The following is a 13,090-nucleotide window of genomic DNA, read 5'->3' as shown; positions in this document are numbered from 1 at the left end:
TTTTTGTTCTCGGCTGTTCAGTGTTTCCTTTCACTTCCTTGCTTTCTCTGGAGTTGCGTTCAGCCTGCCATCTCACTCATTACATTGAAAAAAAACAGCTTGCATTTAATGTCTGTTTGTGTGTGCACAGGGTCCTCCATTTCCTTGTTCTGTAATTCCTGCTTGTGAAATAAGTAATCATCACATTAAATTTGACTGAGTCACTAGGAAAGAGCCATTAACTTTCTCCGTAAAATGATACTTCATGCAAGGCTTCTTTTCCTGGTAGGAAGTGTGTCTGGGAGGACTGGGAGAAACAAGCAACTTAACATGATGCTTTCATTAGAGACTTTTTATTCTCAGGGTCTTTCGTAGTATACATACAGCATGACAACAGAGGAGGATCTCAATCTTATTTAAGAAGCTTGGTGGCACCAAGCCACCAAAGCTGTGGGATGCACACCCAATAAAAGGGAATAAATTCCTTCTTGTTTGTTACTCCTGCTTTTGATCAGCTTTAGCACATTCTGATGAGCAGAATCACAGAAACACCAAAGTTGGAAAAGACCTACAAGAAGGTCCCTGTGGAGGTAGAATATGTCACTGACAACTATTGCAGAAAGTAATGGAGTGGCTGCTGGTAAGAAAGAAGAAACATCTTCACAGGAAACAGAAATCAAGTAGGCTGATGGGGCGACATCAATGCTCAGAAAATGCCAGAGAGCTCCCAAAGTGCACACATGAGAACACGGCAAAACTGAGAAGAGTTGATGCTGGAAGTGGGAGAAGGAACACTTAGCAAAAGCAGGAAGCTGGAGACTAAGGGAGACCTCCATGTAGTTTTCTTACTAAGCTCTGCGCTGAAAATAATGAAGGAGTTAATCATAATGCTGAAGCAGATGCTTAGCTCAGCGAAGTTCCAGAATGACCAGCCAAGAACCTGGTTTATTGGTAATCTGTATTTATGTATTAATGCACAGGCATTATATTTTATTTGTATATGATTCCACAGGGTATTTTAAGTAGTGTAATTAGTTTGCTGTTGAATAGACAAATATGTTATTCTTTTATATATGGATAGATGGTAGGACTAGAAAGATCTCTTATGCTCTCTAATTTCATTCAATAATTTAATTATCTAGCTCCATAGCTCCAGAGCTGGAACTGGAGGTTTTTTCTGGCCTGACAGCTACAGCCTAGTGACTTAACCTGGAAAAACTCTCTAGGCTGGTCTGATGGAAAGATCTTATATGAGTGGTACATTTAGCAATATTTGACACAGTTCTTCATTTCTAAGGGTATTAGATCCATTTTTGATTCAATTGTTCTGTTGCTATTGCTGTTGTTTTCCTGATGACAACACTATTTGAAAACTTACTGTTCCATATGTGTTATTTAAATAAAGCATAATAGGAATGTGGAATGATAGAATGTCTGTAGGACTTTCAGTTGGGTTCTCCCTCCACTCTCTTCAGAATCAGCTTGTATGTGAAATACTCTATGGGGCTTTGCTGCAGCCACTCAAGAGGGCCCAGAAAGATGAATAATCTCAGAGAAAAGCTGTGGCATATTTTACAAAGTTTTGTGAAGTGAAATGAAGCTGTGAGCTGCAGGAACAATTGCTGTTTGATGGTTTGGGCTTTTTGCAAGCTTGAGTGTATTTACGAAGAGGAAATCTGTAGAAGAATATCCATTACTAAATGCAATTAGTGGGGGAAAAACAACAGCAACTTGCTGTGATTCTTGTAAAGAGCTTTGCTGAACTCCTGGGAATAGAAGCTACTGATGCTTCTGGTTCCAGAACTGTTCTTAATGGTTTTATTACTCTATTCCCTCTTCTACTGAACTTCCCTTGATTCTAAAAAAAATTAAAATCATCTGCACATAGAACGATTGAACGATAGAAGGAACATAGACAAATGGAGTGGAGAAGCAAACTCTGAAGTCTTTGCAGCCCAGGCACCTAGGAGGAGGAATCTCTGGCACCAAATTCCTGTAGAACAGAGGACGTTTACTGAGACTATTTTGCAGAAGACAGGATTTTTTTGCAACATTCGTAAGTTCTGTACATGTATTTGAGTAGTATGCTTGCTAGTTATTTGTAAGCACTCTATTATTTAAGTTGTGATTCAGTTAGACATTGTAAAAAAGTGCTTCCTTGTTTATCGGATCAAGCTTTAATCACATGGGCTTCAAGAGTTAGGTGGGTTACGTGTTTTTCCAGGAGATGTATATTTCTTTCAAGAATATTTCTATAGAATTTGAATGTTGTTTTTTTTTTTTTTTTCCAAATTCAAACTGAAAAGGAAATGCAGCTTTGTCTGCATTATCAGAGATACTGACAGTGGGCATTGGAAATAGAAGCACATGCAGTAACTGAGACAGGTTTGAGTAAATTGGCAGGAAGACAAGATTAAGGCTGTTCTGCTTATTCTAATGTTATAGATATTCTGTGTAAATTACATGATTCCATTTTGCATAGCCATCTCCCTGATGCTTTTGGCTTGATTCACGTTGATTTAAGTGAGACTAAAATTAAGAATCATACATGTCTGTATTCCTACTATATTTTTTTCCTTTTTTTTTTTTTATAAAAGTATGTTTGTAACTTTTTACTTACTGTGCTTGTTCTTCTGTACTTCTGGTATCATGTTCCAAGGGAGAATATTTTTCTATAGAGAACTTCTTACTTACAGAACAGTTAACAAAAAACGGTTATTCTTTCAGGGTGATTGGGCACAGGAACACAGAAAACTTGAAAGGTGAGCCCAGAAGACTCAGCAATTTGAATTGCAGTCTTTAGTGTTTCATCTGTACTTTGCTGTTTTGCTTCCAGTTACCCTAAATGTGCAAATTGATGTTTTATTTCCATGTATGTTATAGAAAATGGTAGGAAATGCAAATGCCTGACAAGTCTCTTTCCCATCCTGCTTGGAAAGGAAAAAAGTAAGTGATTCTTAGTGTAAATATTATCTCATGCCATGCATGAGTTACAGTGCAGCTTTACTGTGCGTTGTAGGTTTGCAGATGATCCCTCAGAAGATTTTCATGAAGAGAAACAGCCTTAAAGCTTATTTATGTTGAATTCAAACTGAATGTACAGAGATAATTGTTAATGACTGGTATTGGTGTATAATTGAAAGCCTTTTGAAGATTTTGTAATGCTTATGTTCATAGCTGTAAGATTTTGTAGCAATCTAGAATTGTAGAATTTGATTCTAAAGCTATCCAGTTCCCTCTTAAAGCCAGCTATGCAGTAGCTCTGGTACGATGTATTCCTGTCTCCACTGGATTTCCAGAGTATTTCACATTCAGTGATGTGAACACTAACATTTCATTGGTCAAAGCAGTTTGATAAGAAAGACAAAATCCCTGTTCTACCTTTAGTATGGCATATTTGTTAACTTGTGTCAAGCTCTTTGTGGTTGTAAATCAGACAAGATCAAACCTGTGGTCTTACAGTCATCTTTTATCTGCGGTAAACTTTTCTATTTCCTAATTTGTGTTTGAGGCGACACCAATGTCACAAGAGCTACAAGCCCCAGTTTTCATCTAGCACTGCTGTAACCCTGGTAAAGCCACTAAGTGATACCCTTCCAAAAACAGGAAGCCCTCTCTGCTCAAGATCATTAAGATATGATTACAGCACAAGATATCAGGCTTTTATCACAGGCTTGATGTACTCCTGAAAATATATTGTGGCACAAATCAGTTAGAAAGCAGAACATAAATGCAGAGATTATTTGTGGTCTGAAGTTCAGGCCTTGACAGACATTGGATTTTAAGCAGAAGTGACTGAGTTTGCAGTGAGGTGGCTGGCAAGCTCAGGTACACTCTGGTTTGCTTTCTTTATTCTGAAATGAATGGGGCAGTGGAGACAGTAAAAAAAAAAACAAAACAGCATAGGGATATCAACCTACTAAACTGCCTGAACTCTAAGCATAGTGAATATGTGTCCTGTTTCATTTCTGAGATGAGACAAATCAATTAAATCCTGGCTGTTTCTGGAGCACAATCCTAGACAAAAAGGGACTTGTGGCACTCTGAAATGCTGACCTGAAGTGTTTGTGTGGTTTGTTGCAGGCTGCATGTTCATCATGTCTTCCATTCTTGAGAAGATGAAGAAATTTGGCAGTTCTGACATAGAAGAATCTGAAGTGACAGATGAACACACGGATGGGGAAGACTCTGCATTGGAAGCACCTGACAACCTGCAGGGTACATTCAGCAGCAAGGTGCAGCCATCCAGAAGCAATATCTTTGCAAGACGTGGACGATTTGTGATGGGGGATAGTGACAAAGACATGGCTCCAATGGATTCCTTTTACCAGATGGATCACCTGATGGCACCTTCTGTCATCAAATTTCATGCCAATATGGAGAGGGGGAAACTTCACAAGTAAGTTTGCCTTTTAAAATGTGGTTGAAATGAGTACATTTTGGCAGTCGTAGGCTGTGCTACTTAGAGCAGTATTTACTGTCTGCACATTTGCGTGCCTGTCTTCTCAGTTTTGCTATTTTTGGTGCCTAAAGGAGTATTTTGCTTGAAATTGATACTAGCTCTCATCACTTCGCATCTCTAAAAATCCAGCCCATGAATCTTAATGATAAGATTTAGTTTGCACACTTGAAACTGCTCAGTAAATGGACATTGCTCAGAATAAGAACCTGGTACTGCCTGGATCCCACACCTGCAGTTAGACTGCTGTACTTCAATGCAACGTGAAGTCTTGCTTTCAACATTTCAGCAGCAAACTCCTAATTTTATCAGAACAGTTGCTATCAGATGTTATTAATCTTGTACATTTTGGAGATCCATCTGTGCTCATCATTGTACTTGCTATTTTACACAAGCAGATGAAAAATAGTTGTGTGGTAGTTTATAAAAAGCCTGCTAAATGCCTGGTTTCAGTAACTAAAATTTACCCTGTTAGGCTCCTGTCAACAGATTCCATCACAGGCTGCTCTGAAAAAGCTTTCAAATTTTATGACCGCAGAAGGATCTTTGATGCTGTAGCCCAAGGCAACACAAAGGACCTGGATGACCTGCTGCTCTATCTTAACAGGACCTTGAAGCATCTCACAGATGATGAATTCAAAGGTATCACATAATGGCACATACCTAAAGATGCCCTTGTCTTCTTCCAAGACTACTCCAGAGACGGGTAACAGGGTGGGGGGAATAAAAACTTCCTGCACAAAACAGCATTGTTAAATGTAAACTAGCTGTAGAGAGTTCCTCTGATAGCCTGTAGTTCCTACTGATTAGGCAGTCCATTGATTGCAAGGCATGGGAGAATGCAGAAAATTGATGTTTTCTGTGGAACTTTGGCTGGATTTTCTTGTCTTTTCAAAAGAACCACATTAATTCTTGCATGCTTGGGAGTAGATGATGAGTTCCTAGACATTTCTGTGTAGCTGTAATTTTGTTCATTATAGAACCAGAAACTGGGAAAACCTGCTTACTGAAAGCCATGCTGAATCTACATGATGGGAAAAATGATACCATTCCCTTGCTGCTGGATATTGCAAAGAAAACGGGAACTCTGAAAGAGTTTGTGAATGCAGAATATACTGACAACTACTACAAGGGTAAGAAAACAGAGAATACAGTTGAAATAGTGAATACTCTTGCTGATAAGACTGGAAATAGGGCTAAGCAGGGCTCTCAGTCTTCTGTGTGAGGTGTCATGCTTGAGGAGGGAGTGCCCCAAAGTTGCAGTGTGTGATTAACAACCAGTGCATTCATGCTAGATCTGTCTTATTAGGCAGGTGCAATATTCCACCCTTTGTGACAGAGTGATTTAACAGCAAGTTCCAGGGGCTTCCATTTGCAGTTTGTGCCATCTTTTTTTGTTTAATTCTACAGTTTTGTAAGTCTACAGATCTCTCAGTTCCACCATCTAATGTGAAGCTGAATGAATTGTGCTGCTCTCAGTTTGTGTTAAAAGTTGAAGATTTCTTTCTGTCTCTGTAGGCCAGACTGCACTCCACATTGCCATTGAGAGAAGGAACATGTACCTGGTTAAACTCTTGGTCCAGAATGGAGCAGATGTTCATGCAAGAGCATGTGGGGAGTTCTTCAGGAAAATCAAAGGGAAACCTGGTTTTTATTTTGGTAGGATTAAGCACATTATGAGCTTGATTGAATGAGTTATCCTAGCATTATCCCAACTGAAAGATGTTAAATAATCCTGTTTATTTGAGACTGGAGGCTTGAAAGTCATAAATGGTTTGATCCATGTCTTATTCCAGATATTTACTTCCCAAATATGAGTTCATAAAGAAACACAGTAGTTGATGATGTTCATTGCCAGCTTGCTGTCTCCATCCTTTTATTTTTTGAGCACTTCTTTTTTGAGAGATTGTAACCTTCCACCACCCTTTATTTTGTGTTTTTGTGAGCAGCCATGTTTCTCTAGTGCAGTTAAGCTGAAGAAAATATGATAGCTGTTTGAATCCCAAGAGTTAAACAGAGAAATCGTCCTCTTCTCACAGTGAAAGCTGAAAATAATGTGGTCTCTTTTCTGTTTATGCATGTGTACTAGGCATTCTGACCACTCATTTCTTATCCATAGGAGAGCTGCCCCTGTCTCTGGCTGCCTGCACCAATCAGCTCTGCATTGTGAAATTCCTCCTTGAGAACCCCTACCAGGCTGCTGATATTGCTGCTGAGGACTCCATGGGCAATATGGTCCTGCATACTCTGGTGGAGATTGCAGATAACACTAAGGATAATACCAAGTTTGTTACCAAGATGTACAATAACATATTGATCCTTGGTGCCAAAATAAATCCTATCCTGAAGTTGGAAGAACTCACCAACAAAAAAGGGCTGACTCCATTAACATTGGCAGCCAAAACAGGGAAGATAGGGGTAGGTGAGCAAATGTGTCCAGCTGTCCTTTACTGTGTTATGTGATGCAGAGTACAGGTGGAACATTTACGCAGGATAGATTTTATCACTGCTTATTGCTAAGTCCTTTCTATTAACAGAAATTAATATTGCAGTCCAACATGCAAAACTGCACAGTGCTTAATGCCTTTGAGAAGTGTGTGTGCATGCATGCATCTGCCCAGGTGGCACTACATACATACTAGCAGTATATAAGACAGCCCAGGTGGAAACAGAAAGTGGGTTTCTGCTATCTTCTGAACAAGAGGCCTGTACTTTTGATTGATGGATGGAACTCACCATCTGACAGTCTCCATTCATCATGACTGTATACTCAGATGTATAACAAATATCTCTGTATTTCTCTGGTAGGTTTGAAACATGGATAATTGCAAATTGTATGTAGTAGAAAGTAATGAAATGAACTTTATTCTACATCCGCGTTTTCCATCCACCAGCATACAGTGAGAAAATTAATTTTTTTTAATTCAGACTTCAATCTCTTTCAGTCCAGTCCAGTGAATTAACTTCAGCATGGTTAAACTGTGTTAATCTAAATAAAAGTATTCATCTGTTATGAAGATACTGAGGAACTAGAACTGTCAGCACTGAAATGCTGGTTGTGTTGTTCTTTTCAATTAGATTTTCGCTTACATCCTCAGACGAGAGATCAAAGATCCTGAGTGCAGACACTTGTCAAGGAAGTTCACTGAATGGGCTTATGGACCTGTCCACTCATCTCTTTATGACCTGTCCTGCATAGACACATGTGAGAAAAATTCAGTGCTTGAAATTATTGCCTACAGTAGTGAAACACCAGTAAGTATGTACTTCCTTGATGTTTATTTGCAGACTGGGGACTGCTGGAGAAGAGCTTTGTGTTCTACACAGTACATCTTTTGTGTCATTTCTGTAAAACAACAACTTGTATTAGAGGAGGCATTTGCTAAAATTGAGCATCACTTGCTATTTTTAAAGCCCAGTGCATACGGAACCTGTCAAGGTTCTCCTCTTTATCTTTCCACTCAGAATCGTCACGAGATGCTGCTGGTAGAACCCCTTAACAGGCTGCTGCAAGACAAGTGGGACCGGTTTGTCAAGCACTTATTTTACTTCAACTTCTTCGTATATGCAATTCATATCAGCATCCTGACTACGGCTGCCTACTACAGACCTGTGCAGAAGGGGGAAAATGTATGTTGTCACTCTCAGTGCGTGATATCCCAGAGCAGCCTCCCATTTGCATGTGTGCTCCTAATGTCAGTTTTCTTCCTGTCCTGAAGGTGGGAGGGAGACTTTGATCTCACTTGCTTTTCAGGCAAGACTTTGCACCCTTGGTGCAGCACATTCAGAAATTTAGCTTCTTATCTCAGAAATGTAATTGTTTTCAGCTACTGGCAAGGACAGGTCTTTCCTATCTCTAGTTCTGCTGAATATCTCTGTGTTCTGTTTTACACAGCCTCCCTTCACTTTTGGTCACAGCACTGGGGAATATTTTCGAGTGACTGGAGAGATACTGAGCGTACTGGGAGGACTGTATTTTTTTTTCAGAGGGGTAAGATACTTGAAACTTTTCTTTTTTGCTGTAAGTGCAAGTGAGAACCAAACCTGCCTTTTGAATTCATTGCCAAGATAATCCATGTTTTAATCTAGAGCTGCAAAGCTTTTTCTTTGCCCTGGTCAGAAGATATCAGGTTGCTAACAAGCCCTTTGTCTAAGGTACAGTTTTATCTATTGTGCAAAGAGAGACCTAAGAAGTCAATGAGCATCTAAACAGTTATGTTGGCCAAAATGTAAGAATGGAGTATTGCAAGTAGCCAAACCTGCATTTAAATTTAGCTGTCCTAGTTCAAAGTCAGTCACCTTCCTCTTGGCAACCAATGGGGAATATACAGTGATTCACAGATCCTCAGACCAGTAGCTGAATAGACTGGAGTCACCAAAAGAGGTGAGGCCCAAGATGTAAGGGGAATGTTGTGTTACCAAAGTGTCTCCCTTGCAACAGTGTTCTTTTAACTGTTCTTGCCAGATGTTGGATGGGTACCAGCTCCCTGGTATAGAAACCAATGCTTAGCTGATGTATTCACTTGGGATATTTACTCTCTCCTTGGATGCAAAGTTAGTCTTCATTCTGTTTTTTTTCTTTCTTTCTTTCAGATACAGTATTTTGTGCAGAGGCGCCCATCATTGAAGACACTGATAGTTGACAGTTACAGTGAAGTTCTTTTGTAAGTGCCTGTGTCTGTGATTGTATCTCAGCATGAAGCGGGTGACTGTGAGATCTGTTGCTTTGGCTTAAACCACTTCTAATTGGTAGACACCTTACAAAATACTTGCCAGTGGCTATTGTAGCACTTAAACAAGTGTGTCTGGATCAGTAATGTGGAGGTAAAGCAGATTAAGCATTTAGAAATGTAGTGACTGCATCATGCAGCTGAGTTAGGAATAGATCTCCAAGTTGGACTTGCAGTGCAGTATGTGCACTGGTTGTGCAGACAACCTCCCATTCCAGAGGGAAACTTTCATTTGGGCCCTTTGTTTTCTTAGAGGAGGTGCAGCTAAAATGGGCAATTTCATGTGTCTGTGGAAGGATAGGATGTGTTATAGAAATGAATGTCATCAAGGACTTTTATTCCCTTCAGTCAGAATGAAGAGCAAGAGTATATGAAAGTTTGTATGTGGGGAAACTGAAGAGCTTGCAAAGGAAACTGTAGGACTGGAGAAGGAAAAGAATGAATGGAAAAGAAAGGAGGGGTCTGCCAAGGCTTCTGTGCATTTAGTATGCTGTATATCTCATGTTTCTCCTGTGTTCATACCACCTATGACTGTCTCAGCACTCTGGATTCAGAACATACTTGTCTTTCAGCTTTGTTCACTCTTTGCTCCTCCTGAGCTCTGTGGTGCTGTACTTCTGTGGCCAGGAACTGTATGTGGCTTCCATGGTCTTCTCCTTGGCTCTGGGCTGGGCTAACATGCTATACTACACCCGTGGCTTCCAGCAGATGGGCATTTACTCTGTCATGATTGCAAAGGTCAGTACAGTGAGGGGGTGGTGAAGCCAGCAGAGTGCTCACAAGAGGAAACTGCCACCAGTGCCTGGGTTTCTAGGAGTGGAGTCACCAGGTGCTTTCGTGATGTCGTTGGAAAGCCCGTCAGACAACCACACTCAACTTTGATTTTCTGAGCAAAGAGATAGACTTTTTAAGTCATAGAAAAAAGCACCTGTTCCACATCCATGCATTTTATAGCAGTCAATACCTTCTGTTACTGTTGTGCTTTGAAGTAACTCTACAGTTGGATTGACATAGGTGTGTCTATGTTGACTGAGAACATTAGAGAGCTCATCTGGTGTGAAATAGCAGGACTTTCTGCCAGCTGGAAATTTCCTTAAGAATAGTTTGCATGTTACCAAACAGAGCAGTTAAGTGGGAGGCAGTAACTGCTACTAAACCTCTGTATGATGTAGCCAGCTAGTCCAAGAGGGGAAGAAAGAGGCAATTATCTTAATGTGATTTATACTCACAAAGACGAAACTATTTGTTAAGTGTGTGTCTTGCACACATGTGTAAACTATTGCTTGAATAACAGAGGAAAATGTTTTCTGTATTAAAGTTGATCATCTTGGCAGGATGAACAACAGTTTAATGCATGAGCAGCCACTTCACAGCAGTTGCCTTCTGGAACTGAAGGAATATTTTCGACCAACTTTTGTTACAGTTTATGTTCAAGGTTTTGCAATAGAAAAATGTTCCATTTCTATGTTACAGATGATCCTAAGAGACTTATGTCGCTTCATGTTTGTCTATCTAGTATTCCTCTTGGGATTTTCCACAGGTAATATCAAACTTGGAGTTGTTTTTGTTTGTTTTTTTTTTTGTTATCTCTAAGAATCTCAGAAAATTGTATTTTTCAGTTGAATTAGAATTTTTGTTTTCAAAGAAAAACTAACAAATCAATCTTGTTACAAAAGTCTTTTCAGAATAACAGCTATGTGTATGACTGCTTTTCATGCCTGGGTCTCAGACTGCTTAACAAAGCTGAATGGATAAACAATCATCCTGTTCTACGTAGACAAACCTGAGACAACACTTACTGAAACGTGACAGTTATGGGGGACTATTTTATAGAGCAATTTCATTGGGGACGAGGTGCCATGAAAATATTTTGTCTTATCTGATACTTTCATGCTCATTTTTATTGCTTGCAATAGATTTATGTTCTCAAATTATATTTTCATCTTCTATGTGATTCTTCTTTTGCTACAGCTGTGGTGACTTTAATTGAAGATGACAATGAGGGGCAGGACACAAATAGCTCTGAATATGCCCGATGCAGCCATACAAAGCGAGGCCGCACATCCTATAACAGTCTGTATTATACCTGCTTGGAACTCTTCAAGTTCACTATTGGGATGGGAGACCTGGAGTTTACAGAGAACTACAGGTTCAAGTCCGTGTTTGTCATCCTTCTGGTTCTCTATGTCATCCTTACGTACATCCTCCTGCTCAATATGCTTATTGCACTGATGGGAGAAACTGTGAGCAAAATTGCACAGGAGAGCAAGAGCATCTGGAAACTCCAGGTATCTTGGTTCTGTGAGGCTATCCAAGATGGAGGTTGTGGAGAATTTAAATGTCGTGCTAACAGAGGTGATGTTTCATGGATGGGTCTGATGCATGCTTTAAGGTGGTGATAACAATAAAAGTTCAAGATTTATTTTTCTAATTAAAGGCAGAATTCAGAACAGCAGGTTCTTAGTGGTCTGCTTTGTTTTCCCTGTTAGAGAGCCATCACAATCTTGGATATTGAAAACAGCTACTTGAACTGTTTGAGGCGCTCGTTCCGATCTGGAAAGCAAGTCTTGGTGGGGATCACACCTGATGGCCAAGATGATTACAGATGGTGCTTTAGGTAACCTGCTTGTATATCAAATGAGCAATCTTTTATAGACAAACAGCATTAAGTATTTGATAATGGATAATGGGAAGAAGAACTGTCCCCTTGGAGCTCTCCTCCAACAAGTGCCATACTACAGTAGTCAATTTGATCTATTTTCTGGGTCAGACCTTTGGCTTGAGAGTTGGCAGTAGGTGATATAAACTCATCCTGGGTTTCTCTCTTAATGCTTAGAATAGATATTCTTTTTGTTGTTCTTTCCCCAGAGTTGATGAAGTGAACTGGTCCACGTGGAATACTAATTTGGGCATAATCAACGAAGATCCTGGGTGCTCTGGGGACCTCAAACGAAATCCCAGTTACTCTATTAAGCCTGGTAGAGGTGAGGGTTTCAGGGACCTAGATGCTAATGATAGAAGCAGTACAGATTGTTTGTTAGAGGGCAGTCTGTTTATACATTTAAGTATAATGATAGAAGCTAAGTTTATGTCTTTTTCAATCAACAACAAAATGTAGAGGACTCTGTGGGCTTATTATTCGCATAGCAGTTTTATTCTCTGGAAGAAAAGCACTATGGATTCAGCATTCTGACTGTTGATTTTATAAGGCAGATAATATGTGCAAATCCTGAAGGCTTGTGACAGTGTATGCTGGCAACCACATAGCCAAAAAGTTACTTTGGAGGCCACAAGTATGGCTTCTTCAGGAAGCTTCCTTGGAAGTCCAGCATCCAGCACAGAGTTGTTTAACTCTAAGACAATCTGCTGCGCTTGCCAGCTGAAGTATGGAAAACAGAATGTGGAAAAAATTCCACTAAGCCCTTTCTTCCTGCTTCTTTCTTCCATCAGCTTCCTGTTCAAACTACTTGTATATTTCTGTTTGTGTGGAGAAGAAATTAACCATTTTTTTCCTTTTTAGTTTCAGGGAAAAACTGGAAAACTTTGGTTCCGCTTTTAAGAGATGGAAGCAGGAGAGAGGAAACACAAAAACTTCCAGAAGAAATCAAACTAAAACCTATTTTGGAACCTTATTATGAGCCAGAGGATTGTGAGACGTTGAAGGAATCTCTTCCAAAGTCAGTCTGATTTTCTTTTGTTTTTAAGAAGAAGGCTAATTGTTTGGGTTGGTTCTTACAAGGAGGACAATTAAAACACTTCCTTCAGAAGAAGAGGGATTTATGGAAAAAGACCAAAGAAGTTAGGAAATGACTGTGTGCAAGGATTCATTAAGTATCCTGAATAAACTACTTGTTGTTTAAACTCATGTCTTCATGGTTATTTTTAATACAAATCTGAAAGAAAGTAGGTACTTACTGCTTGG

The 13,090-nt window shown here is 39.7% G+C and overlaps 1 protein-coding gene across 2 annotated transcripts; it reads left to right on the top strand.

Moving 5' to 3' along the window:
- Nucleotides 1-86: 86 nt before the first annotated feature.
- On the top strand, nucleotides 87-13,029 carry TRPV1 (transient receptor potential cation channel subfamily V member 1). 2 transcript variants are annotated; one of them, XM_052689180.1, is made up of 15 exons: nucleotides 87-4,378; nucleotides 4,914-5,080; nucleotides 5,419-5,571; nucleotides 5,957-6,097; nucleotides 6,558-6,856; nucleotides 7,517-7,693; nucleotides 7,904-8,068; nucleotides 8,334-8,429; nucleotides 9,032-9,102; nucleotides 9,741-9,906; nucleotides 10,642-10,708; nucleotides 11,140-11,456; nucleotides 11,658-11,785; nucleotides 12,037-12,152; nucleotides 12,689-13,029. In XM_052689180.1, the coding sequence occupies exons 1-15, from the start codon at nucleotides 4,068-4,070 to the stop codon at nucleotides 12,853-12,855; spliced, it is 2,541 nt and encodes an 846-aa protein (XP_052545140.1). In that variant the 5' UTR covers nucleotides 87-4,067; the 3' UTR covers nucleotides 12,856-13,029. The 2 variants fall into 2 exon arrangements, with proteins under 2 accessions (XP_052545140.1, XP_052545139.1); XM_052689179.1 differs by having other exon boundaries at nucleotides 7,517-8,068.
- Nucleotides 13,030-13,090: the final 61 nt, after the last annotated feature.

The sequence above is a fragment of the Tympanuchus pallidicinctus genome, unplaced genomic scaffold, assembly GCF_026119805.1.
Source record: "Tympanuchus pallidicinctus isolate F22 unplaced genomic scaffold, pur_lepc_1.0 scaffold24, whole genome shotgun sequence".
Lineage (NCBI taxonomy): Eukaryota > Metazoa > Chordata > Aves > Galliformes > Phasianidae > Tympanuchus > Tympanuchus pallidicinctus.
Note: the sequence above shows the minus strand (reverse complement) of the source record. Positions and strands in the feature narration are given on the sequence as shown.